Source organism: Mytilus trossulus, chromosome 1, assembly GCF_036588685.1.
Source record: "Mytilus trossulus isolate FHL-02 chromosome 1, PNRI_Mtr1.1.1.hap1, whole genome shotgun sequence".
Taxonomy (NCBI): Eukaryota; Metazoa; Mollusca; class Bivalvia; order Mytilida; family Mytilidae; genus Mytilus; species Mytilus trossulus.
In genome coordinates, this window is record NC_086373.1 from 96,221,041 (window position 1) to 96,243,609 (window position 22,569).

At 31.4% G+C, this 22,569-nt stretch overlaps 1 protein-coding gene across 6 annotated transcripts in view; it reads left to right on the forward strand.

The window, feature by feature from the left end:
- Window positions 1-4,336: 4,336 nt before the first annotated feature.
- Window positions 4,337-22,569, forward strand: part of LOC134691959 (protein FAM110B-like) — a 30,975-nt gene continuing 12,742 nt past the window's right edge. The window contains exons 1-5 of one of the 6 annotated variants that reach the window (XM_063552301.1): window positions 4,337-4,455; window positions 5,852-5,887; window positions 7,649-7,714; window positions 16,255-16,444; window positions 19,508-19,631. In XM_063552301.1, coding sequence (XP_063408371.1) covers window positions 16,294-16,444; window positions 19,508-19,631 — 275 coding nt within the window. In that variant the 5' untranslated portion in view covers window positions 4,337-4,455; window positions 5,852-5,887; window positions 7,649-7,714; window positions 16,255-16,293. The other 5 variants (XM_063552317.1, XM_063552302.1, XM_063552327.1 and 2 more) reach the window with 5 other exon arrangements.

A 22,569-nucleotide genomic window follows, 5' to 3' on the forward strand; every position in this document is an offset into this window, starting at 1 on the left:
AGAAGATATTTAAAAAAACCATGTCATATCATTATTGGGCCTGTTATCTATGCTTTTCAGCAAACCGGAATAAAATAATGCAAACTACATGAAAGAAATTCCATGTTTCATTCTTGCAAATAGTGTTTTAGATACACCAAGTTGTTTCAAGGAAGAGCATGATAATAGTTTTTGTTTCAATGATAGATCTGCATCCTTCAGCTTGAAAAGTTATAATGTTAGCAAACTATTCCCAATTGCTTTATTGTAACTTGAAGAAATATTAGCTTTGAACATTCAAAGTCGATGAGAATGCGAAAGGCCCTGGAACCAATAAGAGGAGAAGAAAGGAATTAATCATTAGTTCGATCACAAATAATTACTTAATCGATTAAAGGGAGATAATGCTAACTGCACAGAAACTTCTATATTTTTATTTTTATTTTATAGGACTTTTAAAGATAGATTTTCTGTAAGCTTGGTTCTATTTTCGGTCAAGTATAACGTTTCCATCATTTTTCTACTGAATGTATGATATATAACACTTAAACATCGTAGTATACAAGCATACATTTTATTGTAACCTGAAAATATGTGTGTCTTGTATAGAACAAACTTTTATCATATATTATATGATAATAATATTATTAAAATCACACATCTTTGATCAGGTTAAAGTGATTCAACATACACCAGTGTTCTATATACCGCCATATAAATGTACCGCTTTATCCACAGAGCACCTGTCTATTAAAGATTAAAGACCGTTACCTCATCTCTTTGTATGCATGAATGAAGATATGAGATAGACGTTAATGACACAATAATCCAAGAGGTCGGTAAACGGTGATATCAATTGACCTTATGTACGTGTACATTATGTAGAGTTCTCATAAAATCGACCCAAGTCTCAAAAGTAAGAATGAATTTAGCAGAGAATTCACAGCAAAATCCTCAAAGCCGAAGCACTAAAACTGAAAGAATTTAATCGGCAATTTAAATTCCAACATTGGACAGGTACATGCTATCCTTTCAATACCTTATTGTGTTCATGGTCTTGGATCAAACAATCTAAGTTCGGAGAGTCAGTAAGCATGTTGGTGTATAGTAACTCTGCAAACTTTACTCTTTTACCTCAAAACTAATGTCAGTTGAACATCTTGTTTCAATAGGCCTTTAACGACAAATGGGTAAATGTCTTTGAGGCAGCAACCGGCCAAGAAGCTAATTGTACCAAAATTAAGAGACATATTGCGAAATCACAAAGAACCTTCAATAATCATAAAGTCCAAACATAAAAGCAACAGTAGTATACTGCTGTTCGAAAATAATAAATCGATTGAGAGAAATCAAATCAATGTCACAAACGACGGAAACACATCAACTTTAAGTGGAACACAACAAAACAAAAGAAACACTGAAGTGCAACAACAACAAAAAAAACAGACGATAATGCAAAACATACAGAAACAAACTATAGGATAACAATGGCCATCTATTTTCATAGATTGGCACAGAATATTTTAAGAACAAATGGTGGGTTGGACCTGGTTATGTGGCAAGCAAAACCTCGCACTTTTGTGGAAATGTTGAACACAAAAATGACTATATTACATGACAGGAATACAGTAAAAATAAATGCAAGAACATGCAGGACAGAGAAATGCACAAATAAACAATACAATAGTACATTTCGACATGGTAACCCCAGAATAAAAAACGAAACGTAAAACAAACGACAGCACACATTATCTCTTTATTGTGACGACCAACGACCTTGACTGGATACACCATTTTATGTAATGAACACAAAGAAAAGCAATTATCACTGAAAGATACTCGACTAGCAGAGGGACATGCATAAACATTTAATAAAAAAAACCATTAACTTTTCTGGTATTTCAATCCTCACGAAAGGCAGTAACCGAAGTTAGACATGATCACTAAATAATAAATTGTCAGTCTATCCAGTATGTTTAGGTGTTCCCCACTTCAAATATGTAATTGCTTTGCAGCCTTTTTCGAAAAAAAGGCATTGATATTCTTTATCTTCCACTGATCTCGAGATAATCTCTTGTTTAAAAATTTCACTATCAAAAGCTGAATATATCGTTATAAAACTATACTTTGTGTTTTGCTGTGTATACTCTCAAATGTTGATCCCTTTATATTGACTGACTCTTCATAGACTTGGGCGTGAGGTATACTTTCATTCCTATTTTTCCCCATTACATTGTTATTATGAGCTGTACATGTATGTAATATGTAATACTAGCAAATTATAGGAGGTAGTCGTCTTGCTGATTTATATGCATCGCAAACCAAGACTTCATATAAATAGATAGAACTAGAGTTGTAGATAACCTAGCTGAGTACCAAGATACTCTCTCATACAGAGAGATGGTTGTAGTCAATGAAAACGACCCAAAAAGATGTAGATACAATATCATGGCTAAAAAATTGTAAATGCAATCAGTAGACCATAAAACATTACATATGTACCTAAAACATGAGCAGCATCAACAAAATCAAAACATGTAGAAGGACAAACTCTTGAATGCTGCTATAACTGAGAAATGGAAAGTTCCCAATGAGAAAATGATAGTTATCATTTCATCATAAATGTTTTTCTATACCGATTCTAAATGTCAATCAATATAACTGAATGTTATCGCAGAATATTGTTGTGTACAAGTTGTAATTTCGTACAAATTATAATTTGTACAGATTTTTTGTACAAGTTATCAGTGTTTTATGACCTGCTGAACAAAAATGGATGATGCAAGCACACAGTCTATTGCTTCGCATATTTCTGTCATATTTTCACAGCTTCATGACACAGTCTAAATCTGAGCATTGATACAAAAACATTATAAGACCACACAAAGATTTTGTATGGATATGAATATGGTATATGGAAAATAATAAAATTAGAATTTAAACCATTCATGTATCCTCATTTGCAGTTTGAGGACAAGGAGAATAGCACCAAATGTTCGGTTGAAGTATATTTTTTTGAATTTAAAACATAACACTGGTACATTTTATATGATAAACCTGTATCACCTGTTGCAAGAAGGAAGGTGTCAAAAAACTTATAACTTGTAAAAATCCTGTACAAATTATAATTTGTACAAACTTACATCTTGTACACAACATTTATATTTCTTTTTATTTTAGGGCGCACCATTTTAGGAATTGACTACTTTACAATGTACGATCTTGTGATTGGCAATCATACCACATCTTCTTTTTTTTTTTTTATATCTTTGCGCAAAATATATCTTTATCATGTTGTCTGGGACCAAACGATGGTGTATAAGTCCTGGATAGTGCCAACATTTTCGCACATAATGATAAGGTGTACCCGGAGAAGAATGTCTCCTTTGCCTTGCTGATTTTAAGTAGTAACTACGAATTTCTGATTTTGCAAGCATGTATATGTGTATATTACATCTTCTCTTGTTTTATAGTCGTCTATTAGTAATCTGGTTCATATCTTCTGCAATGTTGTTGCTGCATATTCAACAGTTGAACGTACTAGATAAGTGTAAGCAGGATTTTTTAGATTCGTGTGGTGGCAGTACATTATGTATCATCTGAGGAAACCTGGGGTTGGATTTGCCCTTTTTGCATAATTTGTAATATGCATGGTTCATTTCAGATCTTCTGATTTTCACTCTATGTACGGGAGGCTCTGGATTTGTTAGAGTATTGGCTATTGAGCTTGTATAATCTCTGGTTTTCGCTTTAAATGCACATGGTGTAGCATTTTGTCTAGTTAAATATCCGACATTCCCAACTAGCCCAAATTTAATGTCTTTATTTTGTTGCAGTTCTTTGTGCTTTTTTTTTACATTATAATGGGTCTGTACATTATAGTAATCGGCGAACATCCGTACTGAAGATTTGATAGTCACGGTCTGCCATGTGAAGATGGCAGTTAGTCATGGTGCTATTTATGTTGCACATTCTATAAGTTTTCACATTTTGTTTTGTTTTACTATGATCTACTATCTGGTCCAGATTCTTTCCGTATGGAATGCTTTTTTTAAAATATTTTTTTTTATCTATGCGTTGTTTTCTATACCTTTAGTAAATATTAGTAGTTCGGGAATGAATCTTTTGATGTTGTCTTCCTCTCGATCTTTTAGAATATGGATCTAAAATGTTTCAGTCTTTCTATCTGTATGTCTAAAACTGTTTATTTCGTTAAGCGTGTTTGTATATTCTTTGTTTCTTTCAGAACAGCTTCCTTAGTTTGTGGTTTATCTAGGTTATGTTGCTCTTGTGATGGCTGAGTGTGTCAGAAGTCCAGGGTTTAACCACAAGGTTTACATTAGTAGAAGAAAGACAACTCTTGTTGTTCTACTATATTACCATGTCATAAAAGAGATTAAAAGTTTGATCAAGTTTCGCAGTTTCAAGTTGGAAATATAAACAGAGTAAAACAAAGCTTGACACTGAAGTCATGGGGTAATTGTATGCGATGGAATCTTTAAAAGATTTATGTTAACAGAGTTAATTCAAGTTAAGCCACACTATAATATTGTGAGATTTTGTTCAAGAAAAAGGTTCATATCCGAAAGAATATTGACTGGCAATGTTTAATATACACAACAGACAAGCCTGCAAGATCACAAGAAAAGGCATTGCAGCAACTGGATGATGAAAAATGTGTCAGAAAATTATAAACTTTACTGGTTTGAGATTCCTTAGATAACTGGAAATTAAACAATCGCCTGCAGCATTCCATTTGACAGGGTCCACTCATTTACTCAATTTAAATCACTTTTCTAATGTCCATTTCAATCAATAATTTACAAAGGCATGTCAGATGGACAGCTCAAATAATTTTACAACCTTAATCTTCTTTTGACCTTCTGTGGCACAGACACTTGTCTCAGAAAATAATTAGGTAACAGGTTTCCGGATATAAGATTTTCAGTCTGAAATTGATCATTAATTTTTCATAACATATTTTATTTGTTCACTTTAGTAATTGTTATTTTATCATACAATACAAAAATCATCCCAAAAAATTAATTCGTGTTGGCCAGGTGACATTTAAAATGTAGATATGATTGAAAAAGCTCCAATTTATCTCCCTTTGGTGCAAAAATGCCATTTTTTTAGCATTAAAATTACTAAACTAATCCTTGGTAAAATGGTATAAAGTACTCCTTGATTTAACATTAACTGTTTTCGTGATCTTCTCACAATAATCCATATCTTATTGACATTGAATGGGTTTTAACCTTTGACATCAAGCAAAGTATTATCAGAAATCTTGAAGACAATGTTTTTTTGTCAAAAGTTATATCAGTTTCAGGTCAACTATTTTATCTAATGCAGTATAGTCTTGACAGGGGAATTTACATAGGAAAGTGAGAGAAAAAATCTTTGATTCCTGTATCTTTGTTATTTAAAAATTTTAATGTAGTGTTATGGTGTACTAAAGTGAAATTAGGCATAGCTGTATATTTTACTATTTTAATACAAATTTAGCAAATACCCAAAATCATGACTAGACACAAATTTATTTAAATTTTGATATGGGGTCTGCTATCCTGCTACATGCTTTTAAGGATAGTTATTGATAATTTCCTATGCATATGTTTTTTTTCCAATAGTGTGTACTGAATGTTTTTTAATTCTAAACTTAAATTGCATCACTTAACTTCAAGCTTCTCACATTTATTTTCATTTTATTTTGGGACTGCTAAAGTTGCATTGACCCTCAGATGACAGCTTAATTTATGAACAAGATTAAGTTCATAGATATTGATTGATATAATAATTTAAAGGTTATAGCTGTCATAAAAACAACATGTTTCCATAGTATCAAAATGTTTTTTTAAATATTTTTCAGAAAATGCCAGATGTTGTAATGGACAATATAGAACCGGTATGTAAAGGTTTTTTTTTTTTGCAGTATTATTTTCACTATATAAATTTTGCCTATGAGTTATATAACAAGAGTTTTTATGATTTATAAGTTGTTGGGTTGTGTAAAATGGGATAATTACATGGACTCCAAAAGGAGCAAGATTTGGTTCATTGACAGAGAGTAAGTGTCTTCTACTTATGCCTGCATCAGTGAATGCAGATGAATTCAATAAACTCATCTTCTTAATTCTTATGGTATCCAGTTATCAATCAAATTTATGATTAATAACTACTGCACATCAGTATGATAATTACATATATATATATATATATATATAGATATTAACAAAAGAATAGTGCCAAAAATAAATAAATACTTATATGACATCATAGATAATAGGATTGAAGTTGTTTACAGACAGTGTTTTGTATTCGCAAAATTCATCAGTGAAGCTGAAATCAAAAGAATTTAAAAAATGAAGTACAAAGCTGAAGAGCATTAAATTTGAGGAGCCACAATAGCTAAAAGTTTTGTTAAATTCATCTGTATGGTAGAAAATCCCTCATATTTGGAAAATTAAAAGTTTTGTAAACTGTTAATTTATAATTATGACCATATCAATTGTAATTAATGCTGCCTACTGGGCTAGTGAAAAACTCCACCAGCAGTGGCATATCAACCAAGTATTTAAAAATAAACTGTGAAGAGATGTCTCATTGTCTTCATTTTTATATCATCATAGGTACCATTTAGATTGAAAGTTGTTATGCTGAAGTTCGTTTCGTCCACACAAGACTCATCAGTGAAGCTGGAAAAAAAGGTTATAAAGGCCAATCCAGATAGCTAGTTTGTCACAATAAATAAAGGATATCGTAATTGCATAATGGAGTATTTATAAGAGACTTAGCAATCATCTATTGATTCCTGTTGAACCTTAGTCATGCAAATGTTTATAGAGCATTAAAAAAACTCAGTGGGGTTGAGTTTGTCTGCATATATATGCATTTGTTTAAAAAACAAAATGGCCTTAGAAATACCTATTTTTTAAACAACTCTATAGGATGAGCTAGTTTAAAACATTATATGTCTCATTTTTCTAGAACATCTGATACTATGTTTGATGGGTCCGTTCTGTTAGGCCTGAGAAATGCACATTTTTTTTATGACATTCAACAATTGTATAATCATTATTATTTGGCCTTAGCATCCTACACATCTGGCAGATTATCTGTAAACAATGATAATTTGTATTACATACTCGATTACATATTGGATATGTCAGATTATCACAAATACTTTAAATTGTTAGTCATGTTATAATTAAATCTCTTTGTTAATTGGATTAATTTAAATCTTGATAGAATACACAACATCCTACATAAATATGTAAGTCTATTGTCCTAAAATATTTAAATTGTCATCAGTTTTACATTGTTATGTTTGACTAATATTTATTGTTTTTAAATTTGGAACATTGTCCTGTAAAGGAATCTCAAGGTAACATGTAAATTAATGTTAATTAACTTTTAAAAAAGGTATATATAATGGTTTGTAATTTGTTTTTATTAAAATGATATATTGTTTTTCTTTAAGTTTAAATTATGGTTGTAAACAAACTTTCATTCATACAAGAACTACACTGGTATGTAGGTGTACTGTTTCTAAATATAGACTGGGGAAGACCCTCAGGTAGATATACATGTGACGACAGGTGTTTAGTCATCTATTACAGGTAATTAGGCAGGTAAATCACTACACATACCATTATTTACTTTTCAGACCTACAGTATATAGGACGTTTATAGTTTATACAAGGTGATATTTTGACTGAAGGCTAAATTTAAGGTAATACTATTTTTATTGTTTATCTATATCAACAGTTTGATACTTGAAGTGGTTGTTACACACATTATATTGCCAAATTAGAAATATGCCCATAGAGTAAATAGACAGGAAGTATGAAACTTAACAAGATTATTACACAATTGTCAGACCTGTTAAGTGTGAACTTTCACATGTTTTAAATTTTTGTCATGTAATTGTCCTGGGACGAGCTAATTTTTCCCATAAACTTAGACCCATATAACATTTGCCACATCTGTCAGTGTTAATGTGTTGGCACAATAGTTAATGGATTCATTTGGTATGAATTATGTTCAGTTAAAACTTTTAAGGTCCCAGTATTTCTAAATCTAAATGGCAAAATGTTTACAAGTCTTAGGCTTATCAAGATGTGCTGCAAAGTATCTAAGTACTGCAGTGTCATATTCATATAGATACATTTGGGAAGGTAGGTATCTTGACATGATATTAGAGTGGTAAAGTAGGGCAGAATTATTATAGGTATATATGTAATGATATGTCATTTAGAGGCTTTTTGTATTGCTAGATTGCTGTCTTATTTACAAATAACTCTTATATTTGGTTATAATGTTAAAAAGGAGAGAGTCAACATAAAGCATCGAATCCTGACATTTGTCACATCCAATCTTAACATTGTGTGACAATCTGTATTTATCTATAATAGAACATGATCAAAGTCAATTAACATAGGTAAGAGATACATGACGTTTAGATGTATGTTATATCTGTTGTTGTGTAAAGTTTGCTGTTGTACATGGGTGTAAGAATAGATAACCATGATAAGATTACTGGTACCACAAAGTGAAAGTTTCATGTTATCCTTTGATGTCCAGGTGATGCTATTTACCTATTCTTTACACCTGATCAGTTCAGGTGTTAATGACATTGTAACTACATGTGTTAATGTATGAAACACTTTTTTGTGTCCACCCTAAGGCTGAACATTGGATTACTAGTTTGTATTGGGTAGATTTGGTTGGAGTGTAGTAGGTTGTAGATATTTACATGTAAGTACTCTGACAGGAGGTGTAGGCAGAGTAAGCAATTATTATAGATAATGTACAGGTCTGTCTATACGGAAGGGAATATACTTTAACTTTTCCGTATCAGCCATATCTGTTGTCATATTTGTTCCTGTTTTAGGGGTTGTATGTGTACCAGCCTCATCCTGTTTATGCTTTCTTTTTTAAAGTTTTAAAATTGTTTAAGGACAGCTTCTAGTCTATACATAACAAAGCATTGGTTGATAGTTCTAACAAATCTAGCCAAAAAATTAAAAAACTAAGTATGCTCAGCTTTTATGCTTAGTATCTGCATTTAAGATTATCTTGGTTTATATCTAGTTTTTCATGTATACTCCCTTTGAAGAGCGTTTTGTTATAGAACTTTTGACATGATTGAAAGAGAAAGAAAGTGACAGGTTTGTTTCGTATTCACCTCATGCTTATGTTTTACTGCCTGCAAGATATGAGCAAGTCATTGAAGATATGCCGTATCACGATTTGCCTGCCATTCCTGGATATCACAGATATTCATGTATACATACTGGATATTACAAAGGTGAAATGTATTCACAGAGCAAAAGTTATTAGTTGTATGACGTCATTAGGTCAAGTGCCAGATGGCAAAAAGATCACAGAATTCCTTGACAGCCAATCCAAATTCATTTTCAGAAACTCAATTATGTTTAAGATTTGTAATATTGTAAGTAAATGTCAATTTTTAAGCAATCAGATTTTTCATGATATGTCAATAACTCTTTGACTCCCTATTCTAAGATAAAAGAGGAAATTTGTTTTGCTCTGCATATCAAAATTAATAAGGTCAGGACTCATAACCACGAATCCTAGATTTTGCTCTGAATGGTGGTTTTGAAAATGGTGGTTTTCAAAACCACAAGTTCTTACCAGAGCAGTGTCTTAAAAGTTGATTCTCTACAGACAATACATAATTGACAGTGTTGGCACTAAAGTTTTTACTGACTGACAGTCTGGGAAATTTGTGTTACTGCAAAGTTTGCTTACAGGAAAGATTTATTTCTTTTTAACATTTGTATTTAATCATGACTTTTTAAATGGAAGTTAATATTGAGTAAAGAATTGGATGAATAAATGTTTGTGTTTCTATATTAGTCTTGTATTGTTAATTTGGTGAAACTTTAAATACAGCAGTTCACACTCAACCTTTAATACTATTATGTGTATTCATTGAACAAAGAAGGAACATTTGAAATATCATTCTATTTAATCAGCTTTGTTTTGCTACCTGGGACACCTATTTTATCACCTGTATACAGGTAACAAAAGTAAAAATTTCAGAGTGACTGTAAAAACAGTATTATGACATTTGTTCTTGCTGTCTCTGTACCATTGTACTTTGGTTTATGAGAATAAAGATATATATGCTATTTTGTTCTTAAAACACAAAATACTGTTAAGTTTTAAAGATTTGCAGGAGCTGTTTTTCCAGAGTTAAGGGCCCAAAATAGTTTAAAAATTTAGATTATTAACAGCATATCATGGTACTATTCATTAATTTGATATATCTGAGTTGCATTGTAGTTAAAGTCTGCTTATAATATGGTGAATGTCATCAGGACACCCTGGGATCAATCTGTAGGGGTATCAAGACATTTATCTTTCAGCTGCTATAAATACAAAAAACTTAATCATACTTGATTAGATAATATCTAAATGGGTTAAGTACACAGGCACTTTTTTCTATCCTGTGGTTTAGAAGACTCCTTTAGATTTTGTGGTTTCTAGGTCAAAAGCCAATGTCAGTTATAATTGATAGACTGAATTTGTGAAAAATTTTGGTTAATAGTCTGGATGATATCTTTTAAACCATTAAAAATAACAAGACTCTTAATGTTTGTCGGGTGGGTACAATGGTCAAGCCACAACGCCAAGCCAGGAATATTTGATTCCCTCTGATTTATTTTCTCTGCCATATCCTGCTTATAGAATTTCAATGCTTAGGAATATCCCATATATCTGACATGGCTGTATACCCTTAATACATTCAGATTAACTTCAACTTCAGGGGTTCTGTATTTGAAATGTCTGTACTTAAAAATAAATGAAGAATTTTTCCATTGGACAGTCAGATGCACCAACTTGCAAATTCTCCAGTTTTCAATTTACAAAGGGACATAACTCAAGAAATACAAAAGTGATCCCACCAAAACTTGAACTTGATCTGTTTTGGTTGGTGAAAACCATTGTGTATAAGTAACATCACATTTAGTTGAGGCCAACTGAAGTGAGAGTACAAAAACAGCAAATTTTACAACTTACTTCATTTAAAACAGACATTACTCGAGAATTGTGAAAGTGACTTCATCTCAGTTCAGACTTGCTCTGTGCACATGTTTTGTGATATTTAAAATTAGCAGTATGTATAAGTTTCACATTGGACTGATGAACAGACACAGACAAAGAGACAATGGTAAAAGATTTACCGTAAAAAAATTGCCTCCTCCATTGTAGGGGAGGGGGTTATATATTAAATTAACAAACATTTTTACATATAAATACATTTTACAAATAGATATATTCAAACAGTATTCATTTAGTGAGGATTGAGTGCTAACAAAAACTATTTGACACTTTTTTCAAGTTTACATGCATGTTCCAAGTTAGGAAGTTAGTAGTTGTGTTTAGTTGTTTTTTTTTGTTATTTAGAGGATATGACAGTGGAGACAGATCTTTGGAAGACTTGAAGTAATGAAGACCTTTATAACTTTTCTTTTCACTTGTTATTTGCTGACCTCTAATGAGTTTTTATTTTTATTTTTTCATTGGGTTGCTGTCTGAGTGACATATCTCCAGTGTATATACTTTTATCTATAATGGAAACACATATTTGTGAATTTTCATATACTAGATTGCAGTTTGAGTAAAGAAAACTAACACAAGGGAAGTTTTCTACAATTTTGTTGGCTCCGTAGAACCTTTGTTAAAGAACATTTCTTACGATTTGGTGAAAGGTATACACATTTTACTGATATGTGTTTAGATCATATTTTAAAAAACTAGAGCTAAATGTAAAATTATGTATGATAATGGTTTGGTTCATCTAGGATTTCATTTCTGTTATGAAATAGAAGATAATTTGACACAGATTATAAATGACAATAATTATATCTTAAAAGGGTTTGATGGTAACATGATTCTAACTTGTTAGAACATTATGACAGTGTAAGGAAATTACTTGTACAAAGTCATTATGACAAGGCTATTAAAATTTTAAATCTATATAGTTATATTGAAATAAAAATGATTTATGTGAAGACCTTGGTACTGTCATAGCCAGGTGAACTTACAAATTATATTACATCTCATCAAACTCTAGGTATTTCATCCCTTTGAATTGGGATATTTTATATATTTGTGTCAAAGGTTTTATATGCTTTCTTTAGAACAGATTATTTATTTTTGGATATGGCTTATTTCAGTAGGGCTTTGCATTGTGAAAGTTTATATATTTTCAGGGGCGGATCCAGGATTTCCAGTTAGGGGGGGCGCAAAATGTATTTTTGCCGAGCGAAGCAAGGCAAAAAAATTTTGGAGTTATTTTTAGGTAAAATTATTGAAATATTCTTCCAAAGGGATGAAATGTAGATATCTCTAACTTTTGTGTGGTAAAAATTAAAGTTTCAAGTTGAAACCGCCTTAATCCACACCTGACAACAATCTACAGATAGACGGGCGGACAGACGGACGCAAAGTGAGACGAGACAGATCACAATTTCTCACCTGACCAATATATTTTGCAAACGAAAATTTCTACTTTTACCAGTGGTTTTTAATTGTCCTTTCATAATATCTGTTTTTTTTACTTTTTTAATTTTCGGAGGTTGGGCCAGACTTTACTGTGTTCGCAACAAAACAACTAAAATCAGAATGAGATGCATTTACGCAGTTATCTTTATTTTCTTGGGATTCCAAGCATGTAATTCGGTACAGTATTCGGCTAAATATTTAGGTTTGCAAGTGAGAAACAAATATAGACACAGAGATACAAATAAACAAACTAACTTTTCGCTTGAAACAGTATTTCTATCTTCCATAACGGATATTATGAAAGAATCTCACCTGCCGATAGTTTTTTGACCGTGTCATGATGACATTTTGAAATTGAGTAAGGGATGTTTTGGAACTTCGATTATCAAAGAAATCTATTATAAAAACCGGAAATGCAATGTAACATTAGTTTTTACTTTAACTGCTTAAAAAAAACTTTTATATTTGTCATCAAACGCAGCTCCGCATTCGACACTTTCCTTTGAAATAATTTATAGAACTTTAATAAAGCGTAGGTCAGTTGATAAGTAATCACGTTGATTCTGTTAAACTGACTGTTTTATATACTTTGAATGTTAAAAAAGATGTAATGGTCTCTTCTGATACTTAAATATGTTGGAGTAAACCCATGCTTTGCAAATTTTTTTTTGGGGGGGGGGGGGGGGGGGGGGGTGGGCGCACGCCCACCACGCCCCCTCCTAAATCCGCCCCTGATTTTTGTCAATGGCTTATACGGAGTGTTTACATCTTTGTGTATATTTTTCAGCTTTGGCATTGTCAGTTTATTTTCGACTTATGAGTTTCAGTTCCCCTTTAGATTCTTTCGCTGTTCCTTTATTTAACCTCTTATGTATTTATTGGTTACTATTTGAAACAATGTTGGGTAGAATTACTGTCTACATAAGAGAATAGCTAAAAGTTTGTGATAATTGATTGTTGCTCTATAAGTAACTGGTTTATCAGTGACTTAATAACTTTATTTAATGACTTTATAATTTGCTTAATTCCCTGAGATTAAGTATATCTTGGGGGAAGGATAATCAGTGTTATAAACCAGTAAAACTAAACATCAATATTGAAAAATAAATGAACTTTTATGCCACATTATATTTAAAAGTTCAAAATAGGGCCAGATTTTATTTGTTCTTGGTAAATGAAATCTTCAGTTTATTCTGGCCTGGTGTGTAAATTAAGTATGTCTCTGCAGAAGATAAAATAAATTTGAATAAGATTATGGGCTTTATTTAGGATTTGTAATCTTAAGATAGTTTTGGGCAATTATTTGCTGTGTTAATACACCATTTACAACCCTAGACCATTACAGACCATTACGGAATAATGGACTTTAAATACTATGTTGCATTATGTATTAATGAGATAATGGTATAATTATGTCCTGATGTGTATAGAGGGGACATATTTATTGACCAAGAATAACAATGTCTGATGGTTTATAGTAAAGTGATGGTTAATTGATGGGAGATGACCAATAATTGATTTTGTGACTCAGCATACCTGTAACAGGTAATCTTTGATGTCTCAGGTGGTGAACTACATGTATGAGGGAGAATTCCTTGAGTCAAATTAGAAACCAGGAAATTGGCTGTAGACTTATCTGATTCATTTTATAAATTAGGATTATTGATAGCAGGTACCCTACAGGAGCAGGTATAATAATCAGTCTTTTTACATGTATTGTCTATTGATTTAGTTTGATAAAGTCTAATCTTATGTTTTCCTTCCTTTGGGCTGATGTGATTTATTGTTTTGATAAACTTATGGAAAACCTTTGTTGACAATTAAACCATATCATTTGAAATTATTTGCTTAAGCAGACAGAATAGGGACTTTTAGAAAATTTAGTTTCCTATTTGAGCGCAGCGGTATAAGAATGGCCATAATTAGACAACTTATAAATACCTAAATGTAAGTAAGAGTTTGTATTTTTTTTTTAATGGTACATGTTTTAAGGAGTGTACTAACAACGCAAAAAAAATACCGAAAACTTTCTTAAAATGTAATTCACTTTTATTTTTAACCAGAAATTGAAATTATAAATAATATTTCACTTTTATATGTTTTAAGGAGTGAACCAATTAACACAGCAAAATAATTAACGAAAACAATCTTAAAATGTAATTTACTTTCATTTTTAACACGAAATTGAAATTAAAAGTTATATTTATGTCATGTAATTAAAACTTAAGTAAATGAAATTTCTTTAAACCCCTATATAAATTTTTCAAAATACATATAGTCATTTAAGTGAAGTAATTTGATTCATGTGCATAGAATTTCCTATGACAAATTAATTGAAATAACTGGCACCATATGTTAATAGATATTGATTTGGTGGCGAAAAGAAAAGATCTATAATATTTTACATATTTTTATGCTGATAGTTTATTGATATTGACTTGAAATCTTTACAAAAGTAGAAATGGATGTTTTTTTTTGGAAATTTGATATTTACTCTATTCTCAGAATACTGTTGTTTGATACCCTGTACAGTGAGTGAGCTATGTCTGGACCAGTTAACCCAAGTCAATTAGTTTTGTAGATTTGATTTTAACAAACAAACAGATTGATTAACTGATTGCTTTTTTAATGTCCAGCATCAACTATTACATGCATATTAAGGACAATGTCAGTGGCAGATCCAGAACTTTTCCTTAGGGGGGCCCACTGACTGACCAAAAGAGGGGGGGGCCTCACCAGTCATGCTTCAATGATTCCCTATATAATCAACCAAATTTTTCACACGAAAGGGGGGGCCCGGGCCCCCCCTGGATCCGCCTATGAATTATGTAAAAGAAAGATATGCTGCTTTGTACTAAGCAGAGTACCAGGATTCCCGATTTCTGAGTACTTAATTGAGGGGGGGATAGGAGGGGTCCTTATCACGAAATCCTGGGCTTAAAAACATGAAATCCTGGGGTCCTGAATCTGAAAAAAATTAAATCCCTACATCCTGAAATTTGAAAAAAGAAATCCTGGACCTTGAAAGGGTCAATTCCGAAATCCTGAAAAAAAGGTCCTGCCCCCCTCTTAATTTACATCTGTTTTATATACCATATAGTTTTCATTTGTCAATCAAGCATGCTTATATGAAAAAAGACCTAGTCGAATAATATCAAAAATGACTTGTTTGTATCTGTATTTTCATCAGCCAATAAATCAACATTGGTCTTCATTTAACCTTTGTACAAATATTTCCCTCTAATTACTACAATGTCTCATGAATGAAATAATAAATACACAAAGTCATACCCCCAGGTTATTAATATCATATCAATCATCAGTCATTATGTTAGATGTGTATTGTTGCCTTTAGGTTTATATCTGTAGATCTGTCTTATTGATAGCTTAGAGGTAAATAAATATCTATTACTAAAATCATAATACTTTGTTTTTATAATGGGGTTGATGAATACACATTTTTTCACCAATTTAAGTCTTTTTACAATATGTTTTGGTCTTTGAAAGGGACTTTGTTGTTCCCAATACATGTTAACACAGAAGAACAAATTAAGAAATACCTCTGGTAGCAGCATCTGATGTTATCAGATTATGGTGACAGATTTATTGTTTTAGTTATTTTTTAAATGAGCGCTAGAGGCTATTATAAAGGTAATCCCTATGGTTTAGAAACAAGACAGTTTGTCACTGGAGTAGAATGCAGCATTATTGAGAAATATTTTTTTTTCCTTCCAGAATGACCTGTATTTTCAAACCTTTAAAACAGTGGATGTGATGTCAGAATTATTGTGTGTTAAGGTGGTAGAACAGATTTCCCAGCTTATCATGTCTCTAGCTATCACCTCTATCAGCAACACTCCTGACAAAATCATCAACAAAGGAGCAGACTTCTTCAGGAGGAGTTCCAGTAACAGGGGACTATTTGGTAAGGGACAGTATATTTTAATCTTTATCTGGTTTATTAGGAATCCAGCTCCAGCTTTATAATAGACATGAAAGGGGCTTATTTTGACCTGAGAAAAGTTTTAAAGAGTGTTTAGTAAATAATCTTTTGATATTAAACTATGTTTAAGGATGTCACAGCACCTGAATAAATAATGAAGTTAAAAAACTTCACTGTAAAAATATGAATTGTGTACTTTTAAAAATTTAGAATAGAAGCAAAACATAAATATCTCATCGAACAGACTGATAATATAACCTCCAACATTTTCTTTCAAGTTGATATCTTACTATATAAATTTAAAAAGTTTATAGTTTGGCAGGCATGGATATAATTTAAAGGCTATAATCTCAAATTTAAGACTTTACAAAAATCATACTGCAATGATATCTCTGTGTATCAAAAGAGTGTTAGAATCATTGTTTATTTAACAGTGGATTGTTAAGAGAGAGGGCACCTGTTATTTGTTCAACAGGAAATAAAATGTTTTGTTAATATGAGAAGTGAATAGATTTGGCATCTGTGTTATTGCCAGGTGTCTGACAGAAATCAAACTGATATAACTTTCACTGATCATTATTTACATGTCAGTGGTTTTTAAGATGAGTAGATAAACTAATACCAATCAATCATTAGTTAATGATGATAGTTTAACACTAGATTACTGAATAATTACCAGTCATAATTCATTAATACTCTTGTTTGTGAAAGTAATTTAAAAAAAAAAGTGAGTTATCTCCCTTAGAGCTGAAAAATTATACTTTATTATTATGGAACAGCCATCCAGAAATCAAATGTATGTCAATTGTCCAATATATAATGAGTGACTAGAATATATGAGGTTTCAGTATTTACTGTAAAATTCACATATCTTTTGCCTCAACCAAATGTTATGAAACTTATATTCAATGCTTTGTATTACCACAAAACTCATATTAAATTTTTAATTTTTGTGGCGTCATTTTAACTGTATAACTATATATAGGTATAATGCCCTTTGTAATATTGTATGCAAGCAGGGCATCATCTTCGTCCCATGGACACATTCTCCATTTATTTTCTTTTGGTTTTTTGTAGCTATTTTATATTAAAATATTGATAGTATGATATGGCCAAATTACTTAATGTAATCCAATTTATTTGATACATTTCCCTTTCTGAAATATTTCTGAAGTTTTGAATTTGACTCTAACATTATAATCTGATATACATTGTCCATCCTTTGATAAAAAAACTGGTTGTCAGCAATAAATATGAGGAAGAGCAATGCTAAGAAATATGACACATTTTAAATGTTTTTTAATTTTGTATGAAAAATTGCTTGGAAAATTAAATAGGAATCCTCTTAAATCATTATTGCCAATCGAAGTAATTAAACCTGGTGTAGTTCTACGTAGAACTTTTCTATTTATTAAAATTACGGGATTGAGTGTTTCTAATTATATACACCAAGATATTTAATGATATTATAGGGGGTCTTGCTGCAATTTGATCTTTAATGTTATGAAAAAAGCATGATAAATGCAGGATCTCCAATTACATATTGGTTCAAGTACAAAGAATATCATTAAAGTTTACAATACAACCAAAGTATTTAGGGATTAATCACTCTAGATACTTTTGTATTTCACATAAGAAATGAAGTTTGAATTTCTGATGAGTAATATATTTGTCTCTTGGGCCTCTTGTTTGTAAATCATCTATAATTTAATAAATAGAATTCAAATGATCTTCATGACCCCAATGAATGAAGAGAGAAAATACAATGGAGCTTATTGGATATTCTGTGAATATAAATTATCTCTATCAAGCTGATAAAGTAAATTAATGCTGTCTTGGAAGAAAATTGTGATGAGCTTTCATAGCTAGTCTAGACGCACATGTTTTCTGTGTAAAATATAAAAAAATACCTATAGTTAATTAATATGGTATGGCTATGGATTTTCCTATAGCAAGGTAGGCAAATGCTTTTGAATTATGCCTTTCGTTTAGATGTTTTAATAGCTTTTTTGTTTATGATAATCATGATCATATTGTAAGAAGACTGAGTCATATTTTCCCCATTTCTTAGTGAAATGATGATTAAATACATAAAAAATTCTGGAAATGTAACTTATCTTGCTGCAAATTGTATTGTATATAAGTTTGGCTAATTTAATTATTATTGTCAAATAAAAGGGAATGAATATTAGAGTCATGTCCTGTCCTTGCATAATATTCCTAACTATATTTATATCAAGTATCAACCAGTCCAAAAAAAGGTTGTGTTGAACCTGAGTGAATGTTATGATATTCTGCAGAGATTTAAAGACAATAATTCCCAATGAAGGGAACAAATGTGAAGAAATTTTCTATATCAAATTGTTGGCAAAGATTCCTAATCAACAATTTCAAGTTAACAAATTTTATAAATGTAAACACCAAATCTGTGATGATTGACTTTTAATTTGATTGATATTATAGAGTACAGCTGTTCTGGTTGATGTAAAGTTCCCTCATTATACAGATTAATACCTGATTTAACCAGATTAAACCTGATTTATTGTCATTGTTACTATCAAACAATCAGTTGTTACACATCCAATGCAATTTATTGTGAAAATTGCAAAATTAGATAAGTTTTTTGGGTTACATACAATTTGTATTCTGTCAAAAGACCCCAAAATTTGACTGATTTATGTGTTTTTCTTCTTCTTTTATTACTAAAAAATCTAAATTCTGTTTGAAATTCAAGTAAAGAGGAACATGAATTGCAAATTACTTTTTATAAGTGTTAGCTGCAGATTTTATGATGAATCTTAAGATTTGTATCTTAATTGATTTGATACACAATTTTAATTGCTTGTTACAATGTTAATAGTTGTGTTCGTATTTGAACTCTAATGGTCTTTGTAAAAACTTCAAACTTCATTGTTACTAACAATTTAATACAGCATGGAATAACATAAAGATTGTGTCTAATTTTTTACCATTATCTGCTTATCACATATAAAAAGTGCATATTTTATTGTGCATCAATGTAAAATATTGTATTTTGTTTTTAAGATCGCAGAAGAAAAAGTGCTGTTGAATTGTTAAATGCCTCCAAAGGAGAATATGTGAAGAGTGTCAGTGTTCTGAAACAGAAACAGGAACTTAAACACCCAGAAAACCTTCATGTCAGTACTAGGTTAGTATACAGAGGTACCTGTCTATAGAGACCAGTCCCTCAAACACCCGGAAAATCTTCATGTCAGTACTAGGTCAGTATATACAGATACCTATCTATAGAGACCACTCCCTCAAACACCAATAAACTCTTCATGTCAGTACTAGGTCAGTATACAGAGGTTCCTGTCTATAGAGACCAGTCCCTCAAACACCAATACTCTCTTCATGTCAGTACTAGGTCAGTATACAGAGGTTTCTGTCTATAGAGACCACTCCCTCAAACACCAATAAACTCTTCATGTCAGTACTAGGTCAGTATATACAGATACCTGTCTATAGAGACCACTCCCTCAAACACCAATAAACTCTTCATGTCAGTACCAGGTTAGTATACAGATGTTCCTGTCTATAGAGACCAGTCCCTCAAACACCAATAAACTCTTCATGTCAGTACTAGGTCAGTATATACAGATACCTGTCTATAGAGACCACTCCCTCAAACACCAATAAACTCTTCATGTCAGTACCAGGTTAGTATACAGAGGTTCCTGTCTATAGAGACCAGTCCCTCAAACACCAATAAACTTTTATGTCAGTACCAGTGGCGGATCCTGAAATTTTCATAAATGGGGGCCCACTGACTGACCCAAAAGGGGGCCTGCTCCAGTCACCCTTCAATGATTCCCTATATAAGCAACCAATTTTTTTCCCAAAAAGGGGGGCCCGGCCCTCTGCCCCCTCTAAATCAGCCTCTGAGTACTAGGTTAGTATACAGAGGTTCCTGTCTATAGAGACCAGTTCCTCATACATCAATCATATTGTCATGTCAGTACCTTGACCTCATTTTCATGGTTCATAAGTCAATGTTAAGTTTTCATGGTTAAGTTTGTTTCTTAGATACTACAATGTATTAGCAATAGATCAACTATATTTTTATGCATATATATTGATTGTAAGATGTAAATGTCTGTCTGGCATGGTTCATCTGACCTTGACCTATTGTTCATTGTTCATCTGTCAATGTTAGGTTTTCTTGGTTAAGACTGATTCTTAGAAACTATAATCAATAGGTAAAGTTTGTTTGGTTTATTGAATGATTGTAAGGTGTTCATATATATCTGATTTGGTTTATCTGACCTTGAGGTCTATTTATTCGATTATATAAAGTTTATGTGTTACTTGCAGTAAAGCTTTATATTTAGGACTATCAACATAAAATCAATGGTTAGTTAAGAAGGCAAGACATTTAAGTGTGAGCACTGTTGTGTTATGTAGGGCCTAATTCAGCTGACTTTATGGTATGAATTTTATAAGAATCAGACTGCATAATTGTACAGTTTAACTGATATTTTTAATTGGCTAAGTCTGGATTATTAAATGAATCATGGTAGTCTGATGAATCTGTAGGCTCGATTCAATCAAATAGTATTTGTATGATGTACCCATTTGTGTTCAACCTCTATAGTTTAATCATTAATAGACTATGCAAACCTATAGATAGATAACTCCAATACCATATACCATAGCATTAATGTGTGTCCAATATGATTTCTATCAGAAATAATACATAGACCTTGGTTTTTGCAATCAAGTTAATACTAGTTAGTGGAATTAAAAGATGCATTCTGTTTAAATCTTTTAAACTACTGTAAAAGCTTTTGAAAGAAAATTCTTTTAACACAAAATGAATTGTAGGTTGCAAGGGAAGAAGTATTGAAAATGAAATTGATAACTTCTAATTGAGTGACAATTAAGAAACTCTTCAGGAAATGGCTGGAATTTTGTTTCAAGGTTTGATACATTGTTTTGCTAGTGAATCTGACAAACTATGAATCAATTTTGTATGGCCATAATAGGCTTATATGCAATTTATAAGATGGAAGAATATTTAGGACTTTAGAAAAAATAGTACAAAATTTGGTTTGATGCTTATTCAAAAATAAAAAATGACAGTCTTTATAATTAATTTATGTACCATCCTCTTTAGAGAAGATTCTATAAATTGAATTTCATCTCACAGCACTATCCATAGTTTATTACCCATTACATGGATGATTTTGTAGACTAATCTCTGTCTTGATAATGTCATTAAATTACTGTAAGGAATGGGGCTCTTGAGGAACAGGAGCTACATCAAAGGAGATGCTTAAAATTCAACTGGTAAATTAACTATTACTCAAATTGGAACATACTACATTCAAATTCTTTGGTGTCTTGTGAATAGTTGTCTTTTTAGCAATCATACCACATCTTCACATTTATATTTAGTGAAAGATGATGATTGACAATGCAACAGATTCAGGGTTAATAACATATATAAAATATAAAAAACGCCTGACACAATGTATAAGTTTGTCTCCTGTATATAAACTTACAGTTCAATCTTCTTTTTGCATTGAAAAGTCTTGGTTTTAACTAATTATAAATTGGATCGTTTTTTTACCAGAGATATAAGACTGAATATTGCAACAAATATGGTCAGATCATAATAATTTGTATGTCATATGAATTCATACTATGCATTCTTTTTCAATGAAAATTGTGACCTCACAATGCATTCTCAATAGTACAAAAACCTGTGAGATGAGGATAATTCTTTTGACAAAACTATTTAAAATAGATGGTTCATTACCAGTCATAATCACAGAAGTCTTTATTCTATTGTATATATACATTGTAGCAGCACGAAATAATAATTACATAAATGCTTCTGTATCTACCAGATCACTGTAGTGTTAAGTAGAAAATTAAAGGCATGTTAGTCTAAAGAATACATCAATCTGAAAGAAATCTCGTTACATTTTCACTGCTAATTACTATTGTCATTTACTAAAACATAGACGAGGGATTACGTCAGGTCTTTAAGATGCAGACTAGGATTTAGTATGGAACCGATTAGACAGAATTGCTGGATATTGATTTGAAATTTTCACAAAATAATGTTAGACACAATAGTG